The sequence below is a fragment of the Hevea brasiliensis genome, chromosome 2 (assembly GCF_030052815.1).
Source record: "Hevea brasiliensis isolate MT/VB/25A 57/8 chromosome 2, ASM3005281v1, whole genome shotgun sequence".
NCBI lineage: Eukaryota > Viridiplantae > Streptophyta > Magnoliopsida > Malpighiales > Euphorbiaceae > Hevea > Hevea brasiliensis.
This window is the reverse complement of record NC_079494.1, coordinates 2320495-2340903: the sequence shown is the minus strand read 5'-3', so window position 1 is coordinate 2340903 and position 20409 is coordinate 2320495. Positions and strand designations below refer to the sequence as shown.

Here is a 20409-nt window from a genome sequence, read left to right as displayed (position 1 = left end):
TATTTAAATCTGATCTATCATGAACTCAATGTACATAATATATAATAAAATTTATCTATTAAATATATGAGTTTCATATTTTTGTATCTTGAGTTTATAGTAAATTTTCTATTAAATAAGAGATACAGGCTAATAATTATGGCTTTTTTTTATTTATTTATTGTGGAGTTCAAATGTTAAATATAAGACTACAATAAGAAAATCTTCAATTCCTGTGACTTTTATCTCTGTTTCCATTCCATAGAAATGCATTAATCCTCTGCTAAATCTCCTTGGTGTTTTCTGGATTTGCTAAATTTCTAGATAAGTTAAATGAACATTAAGGACAAATGGGTTGGGGCTTAAGGAGAGTTTATTCGTGGCTTATGTGATAAATATTGAAAGTTTATTCTAGTATTATATGAATGATCTTAGATTTAATATTTAGCCCATTTCAAGGGATGGGTTTGGGCTAACTACTAGTCAGTAATCACAGCTTCAAACTCTCTTAGCATATTCTTTCTTTATGTCTTCTCTAATTAATTTAATTTTTTTTAATTTTTTTCACTTTATTTTTATATCCACAAGATGTAAATTGCTTATATTATCTAAAGTAATTATTAACAAAATAATTTTCTAAAAAAAAATTACCTATAAAATAAGATACACTTTGATTTTAATAATAGAATAACAGTAGAAAATAGGGGTGTGCAGTTTTCGGTTTAAACCGAAAAATTGAACCGAACCGATTAATTCAGTTCAATCGGTTCGGTTTTAAAATTTAATCGGTTCGGTTCGGTTTATAATTTTGATAATTTCGGATTAATCGGTTCGGTTCGGTTATTTTCACAAAAAAAAATCAAAAAAATCGAACCGAACCGAAATTATTAATATATATTGGAAATAAAAAATCGAACCAAATTGAATCGAACCGAACCAAAATCAAAGAAAACCGAACCGAACCTTAAGATTTTTGAGTTTTGATTTCTAATTTTTTTTGTTTTTATGTTTTTATTATTTAGATTTAATGTTAAAAATATGAAATTTTATAAATTTCGATTTAATCGGTTTAAAACCGAACAGAACCGATATTTATCGGTTCGATTCGATTCGGTTTTTTCTTATCAATTGGTTCGGTTCGGTTTTTAAAATTTTTAATTTTCGATTTTTAATTTTATCGGTTCGGTTCGGTTTGAAACCAAACCGACCATTTGCACACCCCTATTAGAAAACCCTTCAAAAAGAAGATTTACATTAGCTCAAGTAAAATTTATTTCTATAAGTAAAACGAGATAAAAAGTTCAGGCCTCTTAAACCTTAATTTTAGTGTGTCAAATACCTTTTAAAGGCTTTGGGTGCTGGGCTTAACTAGGTCTTTTCACTTGTTTGTGGGCCAAGGGCCGTGTGACCTTCTACATTTCAATTTTAATGAAATCCTATATTTGTTTAAATTAAAACAAAAAAAGCTGAAAGAGGGAGGTAAGACTGTCACTGGCCAAGCTTTGCTGCTGAATGGTCATGATCAACAAAATATGGAGGGTACTGAAAAGTGAAGCTTTGGGTGATTCTCCATTATCTTGGATTGCGAACACTCTGTAAAACTACAGCTAGATTGACCAGATGTCAAGGAGATAGAGCTCTGCACCTGAGAGTTTGGCAATCTTGATATTGGAAATTAATCATTAAAAAAAAAGGGAATTTGCTCGTCAATGATTTTTATTGGGATATGGGTGTGTGCAAAAGCAAGTACATTCCATTTGCAACCATGTACTTATGATTGGCATTTGCAGCTGCCCATATGTACACAGAACTATAAAGAACAGAGGTATACAGGTGGAAACACTATAGCATCATCATTAGGTATGGGGTTTCTTTCATTTAACACCCCATATTCGTTCATGGGTCCCTCTTGAAGATTTATTTTTTAAAACTTGTATTAAAAAAACTTATATTAGATATGTGCATATATGGGAAAATTGATTAGAAGAAGAAGAAGAAGAAGAAGAGGAGGAGGAGTTTTCAAGTTGGTAAATGGTTCTCACTTAGCATCCAACTCCCATGTGAGAGTTTCAATATTTTAATCACAAGAAAACAGCCAAGATTCAGACAAATTTTCCCGTATAATCCGCAATGGTAACATGCTCCTACGTTCTATTTTAGATTTTTATTTTAATTTTTTTATATGAATTTACGTTACTTCTGTATTAAATATGATCTTCTTTGGAGGCTTAGAAGTTAGAAGATATTTGCGTGAAAGGGACATATTAGGTAACTTCGAATCTTCGTTTGGTTCTCGTCTCCTAATTTTGACCCATGTCTCTCAATCTCTCACATTTATTGGCCTGGTGGCTTTGTGTCAAATGGGGGAGTAGCTTGATTCGTCACAATTATTTTCAACTCGAGCTCAACTCGAGATTAATTCACGTCCAACTTAATCAAATATCTACAAGTTTAAACTTTATTCATTTAAAAAATGAGTTTTAAATGAATCGAATCAAATTGAGTTCTTTATCGAATTGATTCTTGAGTAACTCAATTCATTTACAGAATTTATTTTGAGTTTATGATTATAAAGTTCAAATTACGTAATTTTAATTAGTTCTCATATAAAAAAAATAAATTAATTTTTATAAAAATTAAATTTAAATTACAAATAACTATATTTAATAAATACATCTTAATTATATCATAATTTTAAATAACACATTATTTTTAAAACATTTCTAAATAAAATAATAAATATTTATAATATAAATATTTTTATAAATGAGCATGTTAATGAACTTATTTAATGAGTGTATTCACGAGCCAACTTGCAAGTTTATAAATGAGCTAACTCGCAAGTCTGTAAATGAATCAATTCGCAAGCTTTAGTGAGTCGAGTATGATTAAATTCAAGATCAACTTATTTATTAAACGAGTCTAAAAATCGAGTTTCAACATAACTCATTTTCAAAAAGAACTTTTATCGAACTGAGTCTCGAGTAACTCGTCAGCAGTTTGATTCGTTTACAGTACTAACGTCAAATCTAATCTTGGAATATGATCATGGGCTGATAAAATGCTTAAAATATTTCTTGGTCCCCGAATTTTTTCAACACGTATTAATGGAATGTGATAATTCTAATGTAGAAGCAATCTTACTTACATTATAACCTTAATTAAATTATAATTGTATTAGTAAGTAGAATAATTGTGAAGGGGATATAAGGTTGGTATTCAGGGTCCATGTATTTGATTTATGATAATTCAGTTCAAACTGTGAATTACAAATTAGGTTTATAACAATCAACATCTTATTGCATGTGATGTTGATATATTCTTGACAATATTATATTTTCCTTGCAAAACAAAGTATAAATTGTTGTTGACAATATCATCAAAGAAAGCAACATCGTCAATCATTATCAACCTTTCGATGTAATTAAAAAGATTATCAACTGTTTTAAGGGATGATTAGCAGTTAATTAAGAGTAATTTGACTTGTCAATATCCAAACTACCAAGGCTTGTCTATTACCATACAATAGCACGCCACCATCAACTTTGGTAGTTTATGCCTATTATTGTGTTCCCTAATCAAGTCAATGGATCACTCATCTCTTATTTAGCAGTGGTAGTTGTTAGTTAATTATTTTCATTTCTTCCATCATTGAAACACACTAGACAGAGAGACTAAATATTTTAAAAAATGAAAATAATAAATTTTTAATTTCTTAAATTATTAAATATAGATCTAGCCATAGGCCAGTTTTGATTTGATTTTGAATTGAAAATTATGTTTGGTCAGCTCTATGGTTCAGTCTGGTTTTTATTCAAAACAGTTCGGAAATGATTCTATTTCGATTTAGGTTCTGTGTTAGGTATTATCAAAGTATTTTAAATTTTAGATATTATTTATTTAATTTTTAATGTAAAAAAAATTAAAAAGATGAAATACAAACTTAATATAAATTTTACAAAAAAGTTTTGAATCAAATCAATTCTAATTCAGAATTGCTAGTTCAAACCAGTCAATTTGAGGCTTGGTTTAAGGAAGGAAGATTCTAAACCAGCCCCCTAAACCTAGTTTTGGGCTGATTTAAGGATTAAAATTGTTGACCAGCACCATTTTAGGTTTGACCCAAGCCGATTCCAGTCCAATTCCTAGGTTGAATTGAGCCCTCGGTTGGACCTAACTAAATAAAACCAATCCATCAAGAAATTAACAATGAAATAGCAAGCAAATTCAATTATAATAATTTAACTTTAAGATGAATTTAATTTTACTTTTTTACAATTATGAAACAAATTAATTAGGGAGACAATAATAATAGACTGCTGGAAAGGATACAGTTTAGAGGCATGGCATCTGTTATGGGCTATGAAAGGCAGTACGGATATTTATTGGGAATGAGGACATAAAAAAGAAAAGGTTGGTTGACATAGATCATATAATTACAAAACGTTAAGAGAGAGCTAGCTAGAGCTAGCACTCGCACTCGCACTCGCACTCGCACTCGCAGCATGCAGCTGGTTTGGTTTATTTTCTTATCCTTTTGCATAGATTTAACATTATTCCTCAGCCCCCATGTGAAGATCTTCAAGAAACTGTGGGCTTTTACATCTAGCTAAGCTACCAATCACGAGTGGTTTAGAATTACAGGTTTATATATCTATATATATATAAAAGATTCTGGCGTGTTCACCGTCCAATGTTCCTGGTTTTATGAAAAGCTTGAAAAAGAGAGACTTGGAGAGCTTTAATTAGTTGGTTGGTTAACATAAATATAAAAAAATGAACTAAAAGGGAGGGGAGGGGTGAGTTTTGTTGCGTAAGATTGGATTCTTATGTCGGAGAGCAGTACATACATAGTGCACTTCTATCTGTACTGTCCTCTCCTTTGGTTGCGCATAAGAGAATCACTTTTAACATAATGGGTTATTGCAAGCTGTGCCAATGATAAGCTCACTTAGTCATGACTTTAAAAATACCTCAAATTCGAGACTTTAATGTCAATTGTTTATGAGGTAATTAAAAAAATTTATATATATATATATATATATATATATATATATATAATTTAATGTATTTTTTGTCCCATTAAAATTTATTGAATATATTTTATTAATATGAAAAATTATAATTTTAATAGTAAATATATTTTTACCTATATTAATAGAGAGTATTTATCATTAAAATTATAATTTCATATACTAAGTCAAGGAAATTAAATTTGATTTGCATGCGCATGTTGTCTGTTTGAGAGAGAGATTTCAAACAAGCATGCTTTGCCGGCTCCTTATCGAAAAGTCCAGACAATGCTTTCCATACATGACTAAAAATAGTGTAAATTAATTATTACTAAGCTACTTCAACAGTAACTTTGTGTGTCAAATTGATGGCCTACTAATATTTAGCATTAGGCCTTAGTAGTGTTCAGTGTGAATCAAAAAATCGAATTAAACCGAGCCATTTTGGTTCCATTGATTTGATTTTTTTAGTTTTATTAGTGCGGTTCGATTTAAAACTTTAATATATTCAGTTTTGGATTCGGTTCGGTTTTTTATAGGTTAAAACTGATAAAACTGATTAAGCCGAATAGTAAAATGGTCAATGTAATTTTTCAGCCCAGGATACATATGTCTCAAGGTCCTTATCCAGTCCAATTATCCATTCAAGCACAGCCCAAAGAATAGAAATTAACTTAAAATATTTTCGATTTAATACAATGAAACTGAACCCAATCATTATTTTTTGATTTGGTTCGATTCGATTATTCTTAAATAATCGATTTGGTTCGATTTACTTTTTTAAGTGATTTAATTTTTTGATTTTTATAATTCAGTTCGATTAGAAACCGAATCGACTGAATACTCCCCTATTTAGCATTGAGTAGAAAGATGAATTTAAAGAAAAAAATTATTAATCTAAATTATTTTCAATACTAATATATTAAGAGAGCACCTTTTCCACAAAGTAGTGGTCATATTCTTATAGTTATTTTACAAAGACTAGAATAATAATATGCAAATTAATTTTTAGTTTATATATTTTATTATTATTAACATTTGTATTATTTATTTAAAAAATTAATTAAAAAATAATAATAATATAGAGAGAGAGTAAAATATTTAATGATCAGGGCCACGTCATGAACACCCAATGCTCTTTCCCTTGATTGAGAATATATACGAGTGTACGTGTTTCTCAAGCAGGGCCATCTTAATTTGATTGCCCGCTTCTAAATGTTGACTGATTCCCATTATAAATTTATAATTAATCAATTATTAATGGCCAATCAAAATCCCATTTGATGAGCTTGTTTATTAATTAACAGTATTAAATTATATATAAACGTATCTATAATTACTATATTTGTAATATTCTCAGAGATATATCAATAAGATATGCATATCTAATAGATTAGGTGAATGATCATCTAGAGATCTAAAAGACTGCTTATAGCTTAGAAATTTAAATGGGTTCTCTCTAGCTAGCTGTTCGTTGTTTTATTTTAATTTTAGCAGTTGGAAGGTATCTGCACTGCAACTGCAAGCCAAGGTATTAATTTGCTGTTATGAAAACGATAGCACATAGCTAGCCAAGGTATTGCTGTTGTGAAAACGATATATAACAAGTTCTAGCCAACAAATTAAAACAATTTAACCACTTCTCCAAATGACAATTGGTTTAAAATTTAAATAATTTTATTTGTTTATTTGTATATTTTTTATTAATTTATCATCTTATATATAATTCATATATCAAATTATAGCTTTATAACATAATTTGTTATTGAAAAATGCAACCAAACTAAAATCCTCTGAAAATGAAAATGCCTCACATATACATACAGTCTTATGTATATGCCGAACAATTCTTTAGAAGAACCTAACATATCATAATATGTGGGGTTGTGGGAGAGCAATATAACTGTCATGCTGCTAGATGAAGTAATCGAATATTGTATCCTAGACGGTGAGAGTCTAGTAGCTGAAAATATCACTAGTTTACGCTTTGACTCAAGTGGCATGGAGCACATAGAATTCCGTGTGAATCGGTAAGAGCCAATGACCTCCTTGTAAGGCTCAATACTTCTGAGTGACTAATAGCGAAATAATACTATGAGGGCAGAGTGAAATGAACCCTATCGAAAAGTGAAATAGAACATAATACCACAAACTTTCTAGCAATGAGAGGAGCCCAGGACTCTCACAAGGAAAGAAATTATAAGGAAAAAAAAAATTTATTTAAGTGTACTCTATTATGAATCTAATATATAAATATATGAATTTCACTTATTTTATATAAAAAAAATTTATTTATTTTTAATTTAAATTAAAAACATAAATATATGAGTTTCACCCGTTTCCTCTCTGAATTTTCACCTTTCATGAAAGTGGACATTGACTTCCAAACAAATAAATAAAATTTTTGCATTTCTTAGAAGCGTAAAATTCCCTAACTCGCTTACTCCAACCAATACAGGTGTGTCCGCTCTAATGGTATTATCCGCCAGAATTCATTTGTCTTTCAGTAAATAATTTGCTACCATATATAGACTCAAACCTGAAGAAGATTTCTTGGCCGAGTAATTTTGAAACCAAACTCGCATTAAGACTGAGTTTATTTGTCATTATTAGTAATTAATGATAATTAACAATTAATTTAACACTGCTTATAATATATATATCAATGTTGAAAATTAATTTAATTTGATGGGGTCATTTTTCTCAACATATATACGATATATATATCTCTTCATCGGCTGTCGGACATATCCATTGCTCGTCACATTACTCTGTAATTTGTCCTAAACTCTCAAATTAAAAGACAACCCCACGTTTGCATTACCTCAACTGGTCTGTACTTAACCATGGCAAGACCATCAAAAACAGGAAAAAAAGAAAAAGAAAAACGCATATGCCATGACTCACCTGTAACTAGTATAAGTGCTAGGTGTCGTCCTCGCAAGAGTGTCCTATGTACGCCAAAAGACAAAAGTTGGTGAAATTAATATAATTCCAAAGCACAAGCATAGCTCCATTTTTAAATCAAATTATTACCTGGCTTAACATGTGCCAGCTGGGTAATTAATACTAAATATTAGTAATGTAATTAATTAGTTTTACTGGCTAAATGGTCGGCCTTAATTAATCCAAATGCTAAAGCATTTCCATGCAGCAGTTTAATGGATAAAAAAGGAGGAGTTGGAAAGAGAACACAAACTGCCAAAGCAAGTTTTCTGTTGTATGGCGAACACACGTCCTCTTTCCACCTTCCATAATATAATTAGCACCTTTATAATCTTTCCCTTAGTTACCCTTTTTCTCTCTTTCTCTGGCATTATTGATTGTGCCAAATCAAATATTAAATTCAATTTTTCTGTTTACAGTAAATAATTAGTAATATAAAAAATAAATAGTAATATTTTTTCTTATTTTTATTTAGAGAACTTCTAGAATGAAAGCACCGGAGCTATGGTGCGAGTGATGTAGACAAACAATTTTAAGAGAGTAACTGCCCGTACAAGAAGGAGACGAGGAGGCGTGGGTCCGTGAGGCCCGTGACACAGCCCAGGACAACCAAGTGACTACGAACCTAGACGCTCTTTTACAAAAGTACCGCCCCAATTGACATTTTTCCGTCATATTATAATGTATCCTTGTTGGCGCATTAGGTGATACGGTACCGTTTCGTAAAATTTCTCGCTCCCTTCTCATCTCATGCTTTCGGTTTCAGGTCACCACGGTGCCCTGTCAGCCACTGACAATGACGTGGGCTAACGGTAATCCTCCACCACCTGTACAGACAGTCAGACATCAACCTATGATTACATATAAGCGCCACGTTGATACCTTTTGACCTTGAAAATCGAGAATTTTACGCGATCGAGTTCCAATACATAAAAGCCACTCGTCGCTGAGGTGATTGAGGACCTTAACTTTCTGATTTAATTTCGAAATTACCCCTTCTCTGAATCCTGCAAATATTCCCCAAATCTTCCCATATTATTAATGAAAATACCCATTATTATTAAATTAAAAAGAAAACAAGGGAGACGCATGTAGTACTAATATTATTAATTTAAATTTAAATTAATAAATAATTTTAATATTATTAAATTAAAATTCATTATTATTTTTTAATGTTAATAATGGGTTTTGTTTGGAGATATATGAATCTTTGATTAAAACAATAAACAAAGGAAATAAATGATGTGTTCCTTAAATCCTAACAATAGTGGAGGATTTAGTCTGCTAATGTGACATTGGGGGATGAACCCAGCTCCCCATGACATGCACGTGGGCCCATAAATCCTAATTGGCCAATCTTGACCATTCAAAGACTGATTTTTCTTTTTTTTTTTTCTTTTACTTTGACTAAGTAAAAGAGAGCCAACAAAATTTAATTTTATTTAATTTATTATAAATTTAAGACATAATATACATAATGAAACTCTTATATTTATATAAATCTCATTTATTCATGTCTTAAATTCATGATAAATCGAATCAATATAAAATTTTTTAAAAAAAATTAATATAATTTAAAAAAATTTTTATTTAGACTCAATTAATGATATATCTAAGATACAAAATAAATAATAAAACTCATTTTAATTAAGTCTCACATATTTATATATTAAATTTATAATAAATTAAATTTAAATAATAATTTTTCTATAATTTAAAAGGAGATGCTGACTCCCTCGTAACAAAAAAAATTATTTTCTGTGTAAATACTTTTTTTTTTTACAGTGTAGTATAATGGGTAAATTAATAAATATTATTGTTATTATTTAAAAAAATAAAAAAGGAAAGGTTGCTAATTTGGAGAGAATAAATGATCAGTAATGTAAATGATTGACAGTGATGGTGACTTAAAGGTATGGGAGGTATGATTTTTGGGATTATTAAATTTTGTATTTTAAAAAGAAAGGGAAAAGAATTTTGATTTGGGTGGCTGCACTGCATGGAAGCTGAAATAAGGGCAATATAGGGATTTGAATTTAGAAGGGATATATATATATATATTGGTGCCATAAAGAAAAGAGAAGATGGGGTATCCTGGCACATGGTGGATGGTCAGATATGGAGAATAGAAAAGAAAGAAATTAATATTTATATTAGGTAGAAGGAAAAAGCATCTTCAATATCAATGGGCAGGGCTGAAGTGAAGAGGCCCAACCACCTGTGTTAAGCAGTAGGAGGTAGGCTCCAAGTTTGCGTGCGGCAGTGGTGGGGTTTCCAGTCTCATACTTCCACTTCGTTGCGCTAAAACTTAAAAGCATCCCACAATAACTCTCTCTTTTCAGCCTTTGCTCCAATACTGCTCGGCTGACACCCTCCTGTCCTCGCCCGCTTTTGTGGACTTCACTTCAAGGGAAATTATTGCCTATACCCATTCCCCCACAAATTAAAATATAAATATGTAAAATTTATATAAATAAATTTAATAAATATTTATTTTAATATTATCAATTTTTTTAATATCATTAGTTAGGGTAAATTTGATAATTTATCCTTAAATTTTTTTATATTTTATTCATATAGCTTAACTTTAATTTTTTATTAAAAAATTTTTAAATTTTAATTTTTTTTTAAAAATCTCTCTAATTTATAATAAAAAAATTTTAAAATAGAAAAATCTTTATAATTTATCGTGTGAAAAATTACAAATACAGCTTTATAGGCTATTAATAATTAGGATTTAAACTATAAAAAGGTAATGCATGCTAAACCAGCAATATCTAGCAATTAAGTGAAAGCATGCATTACCCTTTCACGAGATGCGATTATCTTTCTCAATATTATGCTGTTTTTAAAATGGGAATTAATAATAACTTTTAAAATTAATAAAATAAAATAAAACCCAATTAAATAATTTGATCAGAAAACATATTTTCTTTGCGACTTTCACATCATCACATGACAGGTTTTTCATATCATTAGCTTCATGCAATGCATTGAAAGCAAAATCTTACATTCCTTTTTTAAATATTGGATTTCGTTGTTTGATTTATCCACATTATATCATATGTTCTGTTGTTTGAATTTTAATCATCCAATGAAAAATCACACATAAATGCCAAAATACAGGCTTTTCTTCACCAACAACAGACACTACCCTGTAATTATCTTCAACACCGAGGGGCATTTTCTCACGTCCTTCTTTATAAAACCCACTCCCTCCCACTGTCCCAATCCCCCCCTGAATTTCCTCTCACAAAACAGAAGGGAACCATTGCCTTAACTACACTACTTTTGGGTACTTGTCTTTTCTTTCATTTTCTTTCCTTTTCTATTGGAAAATTTATATATATGTCAGCTGGCATGGGAAAATGCAGCAGAATCCGCCACATCGTCAGGCTTCGACAATTGGTGCGCCGGTGGCGGAACAAGGCTCGCATGTCAGCTAATCGTATTCCTTCTGACGTTCCATCTGGACATGTGGCGGTTTGCGTCGGTACCAGTTGCAGGAGATTTGTGGTGCGCGCCACGTACCTGAACCATCCGGTGTTCAAGAAACTCTTAGTGCAAGCTGAGGAAGAGTACGGCTTCACTAACCAAGGTCCCTTAGCGATTCCCTGTGACGAGAAGGTATTTGAGGAAGTGATTCGATACATTTCGCGATCAGAGTCGGGGAATTCGACCCGTTTCTTGAATCTGGAAGATTTCCAGAGGAATTGCCATGTCGGACTTAGGAGTAAGCATGAGTTTTGGACCGAATCTCGACCTTTGCTTCATGGGTTCACTGATAAAACCATCTGGTAAGTGAAAATACCAACTGGGATTTGGTTGGTATTTCTTGAAAATAAAAGAGAGAAACAAACACTCTGATCCTGACCCGCGACGACTCAGTCCGAGTTAGGAAAGCTCTCCGCAGCAAATTTTATGTGATCCAAAAGATGTACGAGTACTGTTGCCGAGTTGAGTTGCACTCTAAAGTTAATTCGGCTGAGTTTCCCTGATTTGCATCGGTTTTGATTTTTTACTTACCATGTACAAAGAGGTAAGTTGGTGGGTTTAGGGAAAACCCTTTTTTTTTTTTTTTTCCTTTTTTCCACTTCTTTTCTTTAAATATTGTTATTATTGGTTAATTCGGTTGTGAGTTACTGAGGCGAGTCAGTGTGTATTACAACTCCGGCGAATGCATGGAGATGGCAAGAAGAGGTGGCTGAGTTATCCACCTCGTCGTCCTGGGTTCGAATCGGAGTGGTGGCAGAAGGAATTATTTGAGAGTTGAGGAGCGGAAGGAGAAAATTTAATGACCTTTGTAAATTCTGTTATTTATTCATAAATAAGAAAAAATTTGTAAAGAAATATCAGCATGGACTTATTATATAAAAATTTATATATGTATTATTTTAGCCATGTATATAATTTAATTAATTATATATAAATTTAAAATAATTATTTTATTTTTATATAAAATTGAGTTAATTATTCAAATTAAGAATTAAAATGTGTACTATCATATGGTTTTAATGATGCAGCTCTGTGGGAGTCATAGCTCATAATGGCATCAATCCACGTGAAAGAAAAATGTCCCATTTGATCTGCTTCAACTTTGTCTTTTTATTTCCTAAAATATCATTTTTCTTAAAATAATTATTTTTTAAACTTTCTTTTAATAATTAAATTTATTTTCATACATAACCTTTTATATAAATTATCTTATATGGAATAGAAGACCTGTGATTTGATCAAAAAGAATTCTAGGATTTGTAGAGCTTACAAACTGTTTTTCTTTCTGAACAGAGAGGGGCAATTGGGCGTTGACAAATTTACCAAAAACTGTGAGTGGTTGACCTACACTTGCCGGTGATAGGGGCGAAGGAGGAGAGTGCATGGCCAAACCCTAAGCCAAGTCAAGAACACAAGCAATGCTAATATACTATATCAATCCACCACATGCAAAGGACAACATCTCAATCTATAATCTTGTTTGTTGAAAGGGATCAGCCATGTGCACAAACAGAAAATGCAAACTCATACGTGAAGTTTTTGACTTCAATTTCCCCACTGCTTTGTGAAAATGGCTGTCTCTATCATTCTTAGCATTTTTAGGAATACCCATTAGATTATGCTGCGAAGTAGTGGAACCATAAGTGGTGGAAAAGAAGAGAACTTTCACTTTCCTTGAAGTATTATATTGTGGTGGACCAAATGGAATCAAGTTTCCTGTGTAGTTATAATGATTAAGCTTGGATGAGATTTGAGTTGATTTTGCTTTCATTTTAATTCTACAATTGTTGAAATGTTGGGATGGCGAAAGTCTAAACCGATCTGATCCGTTTAAAATTCAATCAATTTTTCTCGATTCCATTTTAATCTCAATATTATATAGAGCAAGGACAAGAGAATTCTCTTGGTCTCGAACATAACATACTATTATTTTTTTATTAAAAAATAATTTATTTCTATATATTTACATATTTAAATATTATAATTTTAATAAAATAAATATATTATTAAAATTATGATTAAAATTCATATTATATTGTGAGTTGCCATTCCTATTAGAATGTCTTATTCCACTCATAATTAGTGCTAGTAAGTACATTCCTAAGGACAATGATAAAAATCTCATAAGGAGATTTATGAGACATGTCTTGTGGCCACAAATAAATGCAAAGCCCATCTTCACATTATATCTACTAGTGCTTGTTTGTGTTGGATCATGAATTTGATTGATTAGGCTTCAAATCATTTCAATTCACATTGCAAGTACTTTTTATTAAGTTGGATACAATTGACTTCAGATTGGATAATTCATACCTTTATGTTTTCTAATTAAATTAGCAAATTAGTGATTTTGATTTTACTATGATTTTATTTTTAAATTGGAGTGATTCGATTTTGGTTTTAAATGAGATCACAGCTGGGTCTAAGACAAAGAATGCCACTACAATCTCAAGTCCGAGGAACCCAACAACTATGACCCATGAGCCAGGATTGGTTTTATGGGTCGCCCATGGTACTTGGGTTTATTCTATTTTAAGAAGCTCTTACTTTACATGGGCTTTGAATTTTGATCCTTAAAATTTAGTTGAAGTCCGGCCTAACGGATTTTAACAAACGACGAGTACTTAAAAAAAAAAAAAAAAAGAACAACCAATAACTGCCACTCATCCCACCAGAAACATGGTACTTCTTCCATATACACATATTGAATGTAGGAGGACAGACAGTATTAATCACATTGCCGGTTGTTGCAGAAGTAATAAGGCAAAAGTAGGGCCAGCTAGAGTTCCATTTTGAGCTGGAATTAAAATTAAATTTATCCTTCTAGTTTCATAGTTAAGAGAATAAGAAATAAATCGAAATGTGTCTTCGATTCTAATTCCGATTCAGATTTATTTTAATTTTAACTTAAAATCATATTAAATTAATTGATTTCGATTTCAAATTCAATTCAAGTCGTAAATTGGTATCATCCCTTGACAAAAGAAATCAAATATTTTCTTTTTATAGTTACAAATACTCCTAACTAAAATGGTTGCTCACTAGTAAGTGGTAACTGTGTTTCTTTTAAGAAAATGAATCGAACATAACTTATTTTTAAAAATTAACTCAAGTATGAAAGAGTATCTAAGGTTTTATAAAGGACACGTTATCCAATCTTAAATCAATGTGAGATATTAATATACTCTATTCACATCCATAATTAAACATTGAGAACATAAAACGCTTATGAAAAGCTCAAACATTGATTGAGTAATAAAGTTTTGATACCATATTAAAAAAAAATAGATCAAATTTAACTCACACTTAAAAACTAACTTAAATAAAAAAATTAAAAATTTATCATAAATATATTACCTTTGTTCCAAATCAAATCAACGTAGGAGATTAACGGCTTCTTTTTGAACACTAAGACTAGGGTTGTGCAAACGGTCGGTTAGGTTTCAAACCGAACCTAATTGATAAAACCAAAAATCAAAAATAAAAATTTTAAAAACCGAATCAAATCGATTAATAAGATAAAATTGAACCGAACCGAACCGATAAATATTGGTTCGGTTCAGTTTTAAATCGATCAAACCAAAATTTATAAATTGAGTATTTGATTCCAATTGAGTTCGGTTCGGTTTTAAACTGATCAAACCTAAATCTTATGGTTCGATTTGGTTTTCTTTGATTTCCTTGATATATAAATATAATTTCAGTTCGGTTCGATTTTTTATTTTTTATAAAAATAATTGAACCAAACCGATTGAGTTTTAAAATCGAATCAATTGAACCGAATTGACTCAATTCGATTTGATTTTTCAATTTAAACTGAAAACTGCTCTCCCCTAACTAAGATTGTAACCTTCACAATCTTCAAGGGATGTGTTAGAACAGTTAAGATCTCTCTTTGCAGATGAAAAGAAATTAAAAAATAAATATTGAAAATTTAGTGACCGACAAAGAATTAATATGATGAAGGTTTTAACCAAATAAAATAATCCCAAGTAACCATAGGTAAATTCTCATCTTATTCCTCTTTCATGCCTATAGGTAAATTAGATACGTGTCAACCATCCAGAGGAGGATGCTCACTGCTATCACCTATCACTCGTCGGATGTAAAATTTTTTTATTGGTGATATCAACCACCCAATCTTTCATTGAAGTTATATGGGGAAGCATAATAGTAACTATATGTACTCTTTTCAACATTCTATGATGATATTGCTTTAATTTTTGTTTTTTGTGAACTTTTAGTTTGTTGGGACTTTGAAAATCTTTGATTAGTTTCACTTAATTACCTATTCAATTAATTAATCATTTGTCATAATTATGTATATCAATCAAAATAAATGACAAGATTGATGTTAAACCTGTGCTTTAGCTCTTTTGACACTAAAGTAAAGCTATATTAAGGAATGATCATAATGTTATCAACTCTAATGATCTTTGTTCTTTCTCTTTCAAGGATTAAAAAAATATGACTTAAATCTGATTTTGTTAAATAAAATTCAATTAATTATCTAAAATAAAGAACATGGCAAGAATAAATGAACTTCATGATTATCTTCAACCACTGAAAAGTAAAGAAATAATTAGTATTTCTTGTGATTGATGTGGGTTTGTCTTTAGGGTCATCGATCACTTGAGCTTCATACAATTTTGAAATTCTTAGATAGGCTGAATTTAAGTGGTATTATTTATTTAAATTTTAATTAGAATTTGAGTTTATAATCTTTTAATTTTAAATAATGAAAAATTGGTTGCATGTTCCTTAGCCCTGTTTTGTTAGAGTGAACAAAATGATATATTATTTTTTATATTAATAACTAATTCAATAATTATTTTTATAAAATATTTATATTTTATATCATTATATAAATAACTACCTACTAACGATTAATATTTAATAATTAATCGCTAGTAAAACAACTGACAGATATTAAAACAGCTAACAGCTATTAAAGCAGTTAATATTAATATATATTGATAATATATATAGTAATCAATGAATTTTAAATTAATAATATTAGAGTGCTCACTCAAATTGTAAATTCTAAAATTTAAGTTTGAATTTCAATTAAATTTACATAATTAAAAACTAATACACTAAATAATTTTTTATCTCCAATTTTAACATTATGAAATATCCTATTATTTAATTTCTCTTTTCTCTCAAATGTAGGGTGGGTGGGGAAGGGATTAATAGCTAAATGGCACTAGCAATTAATGTTTGACATGCAACACAAGACAACAATAAGTAGATGCGATCAATCATCATCACCATGATCACTGCAAGGCCCAAAATGAAAAATCATCATCACCATAGCATAAAAGCCAAGGGATGCCTCACAGAAGTACCAAAGCCAAATAGAAAAAAAAAAAAAAAAAGCCTCTTTGCTTTGGCATTAAAAAGTCTCAAGAGTAAAGACATAAGGAGTTGGCCTAAAGCCGCCTTGCTGCGAGGGTGGTGGGGTATAATATTTTGCTTCGATTTCTTCTATTCCACACTATACAAATTCTTTCGTACCACCAAAGCAAAGGCTGGAAATTCCCACAAGTGATGGACTATAGGTGTAGTGTTAGCCATCATTCCTCTCCCCCTTTAGATCCTGCGATGGAAGCTTCCATCATTACCCATTAATTCATCTTCTCTCTATTAAACCTGGGCTGATTCATAATTAAAATCAGACCAAAATCAATAAAAAATTTATTTGATTTGAATTGATTTTGAACTGAAACAAAATCACATTTTTTCATTTAAAAAAACTTTTTGAGAAACTTTCAAAATAAATACAAATTCATTTCAATTCACATTACAAGTACTTTTTATTAATTTGGATACAATTGACTTCAGATTGGATAATTCATACCTTTATGTTTTCTAATTAAATTAGCAAATTAGTGATTTTGATTTTACTATGATTTTATTTTTAAATTGGAGTGATTCGATTTTGGTTTTAAATGAGATCACAGCTGGGTCTAAGACAAAGAATGCCACTACAATCTCAAGTCCGAGGAACCCAACAACTATGACCCATGAGCCAGGATTGGTTTTATGGGTCGCCCATGGTACTTGGGTTTATTCTATTTTAAGAAGCTCTTACTTTACATGGGCTTTGAATTTTGATCCTTAAAATTTAGTTGAAGTCCGGCCTAACGGATTTTAACAAACGACGAGTACTTAAAAAAAAAAGAAAGAACAACCAATAACTGCCGCTCACTGCTATCACCTATCACTCGTCGGATGTAAAATTTTTTATGGGTGATATCAACCACCAAATCTTTCATTAAAGTCATACGAGGATGCGTAATAGTAACTATTGTATTCTTTTCAACACTCTATGATGATATTTGCTTTAATTCTTGTTTTTTTGTGACTTTTTAGTTTGTTGGGGCTTTGAAAATCTTGGATTAATTTCACTTAATTACCTTGAAAATGTCATAACTATTGAATTAATTAATCATTTGTCATAATTATGTAGATCAATCAAAGTAAGTGACAAGATTGGTGTTAAATCTATGCTTTAGCTCTTTTGACACTAAATTAAAGTTATGTTCAGGAATTATCATAATGTTATCAACTCTAATGATGTTTGTCCTTTCTTTTGAAAGAGTGTAAATCAAATCTCATTATACTAAATAAAACTTAATTAATTATTTAAAATAGAGAATATGGTAAAAATAAATGAATTTCATGATCATCTTTAATCACTGAAAAGTAAAGAAATAATTAACATTTATTTTGATTGATTAATTACGTGAGACCCACAATAAAACTTTAAGTGGAGCCAACTCTTCCCTTGTATCTGTGACATAGGTTTGCAACGAATGCAATGTCATTTGTAATTTTAAAAATAACTCTATTATAATTATATTTGATAATAATTTTTAAAGTAATATTTAATATTTTTATTATAATTAAAATATTATCTCTTTTATTTATGTTGTTAAGTGACGTAGTATTTATAATAGTGTTTACAAGTTAAGAGAATGATTTATGAAAATTTACTTTTTAAAAAATTAAGAGAGCATTTTGATCAAGATCAATAAAATATTATATAATTTTTATATTTAATATATAATTCAATAATTATTTTTATTAAACATTTTTACTTTATATCACTATATAAATAATTACATACTTATCATTAATATCTAATAACTAATCGCTAGTAAAACAACTTACAGATATTAAAATAATTAACAATCATTAAAGTAATTAATAATGACATACATTTGTAACATATACACTAATCAATAAATTTTAAATTAATAATATTAGAGTCATCCCTCAATTTGTAAATTCTAAAATTTAATTTTGAATTTTAATTAAATTTACATAATTAAAAATTAATACACTAAATAAATTTTGTATCTCCAATTTTAACATTATGAAATATCCTATTATTTAATTTCTCTTTTCTCTCAAATGTGGGGTGGGTGGGGGAGGGATTAATGGCTAAATGGTACTAGCAATTAATGTTGACATGCAACACAAGACAACAATAAGTAGATATGATCAATCATCATCACCATGATCACTACAAGGCCCAAAATGAAAAATCATCATCACCATAGCATAAAAGCCAAGGATGCCTCACAGAAGTACCAAAGCCTAACCGAATCCAAAGAAAAAAAAAAAAAAAAAAGAAAACTCTTTGCTTTGGCATTAAAAAGTCTCAAGAGTAAAGACATAAGGAGTTGGCCTAAAGCCGCCTTGCCGTGAGGGTGGTGGGGTATAATTTTTTGGTTCCATTTCTTCTATTCTACACTACGCAAATTCTTTCGTAACACCAAAGCAAAGGTTGAAAATTCCCACAACGGATAGACTATAGGGACTATAGGTGTAGTGTTAGCCATCATTCCTCTGCCCTTTTGGATCCTGCGATGGAGGCTCCCAACATTACCCATTAATCCATCTTCTCTCTACTGCACCCGAGCTGCTTCATAATTAAAATAAGACCAAAATCAATAAATATGTGATTTGAATTGATTTTGAGCCGAAATAAAATTGCATTTTTCATTTAATTTTTTTTTTAAGAAAACCTTAAAATAAATCTAGCCCAAAATCATAATCGAGATCAAACTTTGAGAATTCACGATTTCATTTCCTAGCCGAAACTTTTATTTTCTCCCTCTCTATCTTTGTCTCTTTCTTCCATTCCTCTCTTTTCCTGTTTCCTTCTCTCACTTTCTCTCCTCCCATTAAGCCACTCCATCTTTCCCTTGCATGGATCAATTGCATGTTTAAGTCAATTAAATTATTTAAGTAATTCAAAATTTATTTATTTAAAATTATTAATATACAAAATTTATAATTTTAAAATTTGATAAATATCACGTTAATAATTTAAGAATTAATTATTAAAATTCATAATGAAGTTTTATATTATTTAATCTAATCAATTAACGTTGCTAAATTATATTAACACGACCGTGGACTAATGAACACAGTCAATTGCGTGTCCAGAGTATCTTTGCTATTTATTGACTTCATCAATTATTTCCAAAAATTTTATAATTATTATAATTAATGCTCACTTTATTTATAATTAAAAATATAAATCTATTAAACAAATACAAATTGATTTGTTTTTTTTTCTTAATTATTAAATTGTATAAAAACCAAGAGATTTCATATTTGTCTTATCCTCTAATATAATGAGAATTTTCATTTTTATAATACGAGTACTTATAATAGGATTGATAATAGTAAAAATTTAAGGAAGTATTAAGGTATTTTCATTGTTTATTAATAAAAAATTGAAAAAAAAAGTGGATATGTGAATAAAACTGTGAAATGAAATTAAAATTTAGGAATATTTTTATTTATTTTTAAAATATAAGAATTTAAATATTAATTATAATATAATACAAGATTATGAATAATATTAAAATTATTTTTATAATTATAAATTTTTAAATTTCAAAATTTTTTGATAGGATTATAAATTTGAAATTAAATATCAAATGTACCAATCAATTAT

At 29.7% G+C, this 20409-nt stretch overlaps 1 protein-coding gene across 1 annotated transcript; it reads left to right on the top strand.

The window, feature by feature from the left end:
• The first annotated feature begins 11103 nt into the window (after nucleotides 1–11103).
• On the top strand, nucleotides 11104–12334 carry LOC110673820 (auxin-induced protein 6B). Its single transcript, XM_058132065.1, has 2 exons — nucleotides 11104–11976; nucleotides 12125–12334. Exon 1 carries the CDS (start codon nucleotides 11286–11288, stop codon nucleotides 11736–11738), a length of 453 nt encoding a protein of 150 aa, XP_057988048.1. The 5' UTR covers nucleotides 11104–11285; the 3' UTR covers nucleotides 11739–11976; nucleotides 12125–12334.
• The last annotated feature ends 8075 nt before the right edge of the window (nucleotides 12335–20409 follow it).

What these genes read in the sequence shown, in the direction of transcription:
- LOC110673820 (XM_058132065.1), top strand. Translation starts at nt 11,286, where the DNA reads ATGTCAGCTGGCATGGGAAAATGCAGCAGAATCCGCCACATCGTCAGG.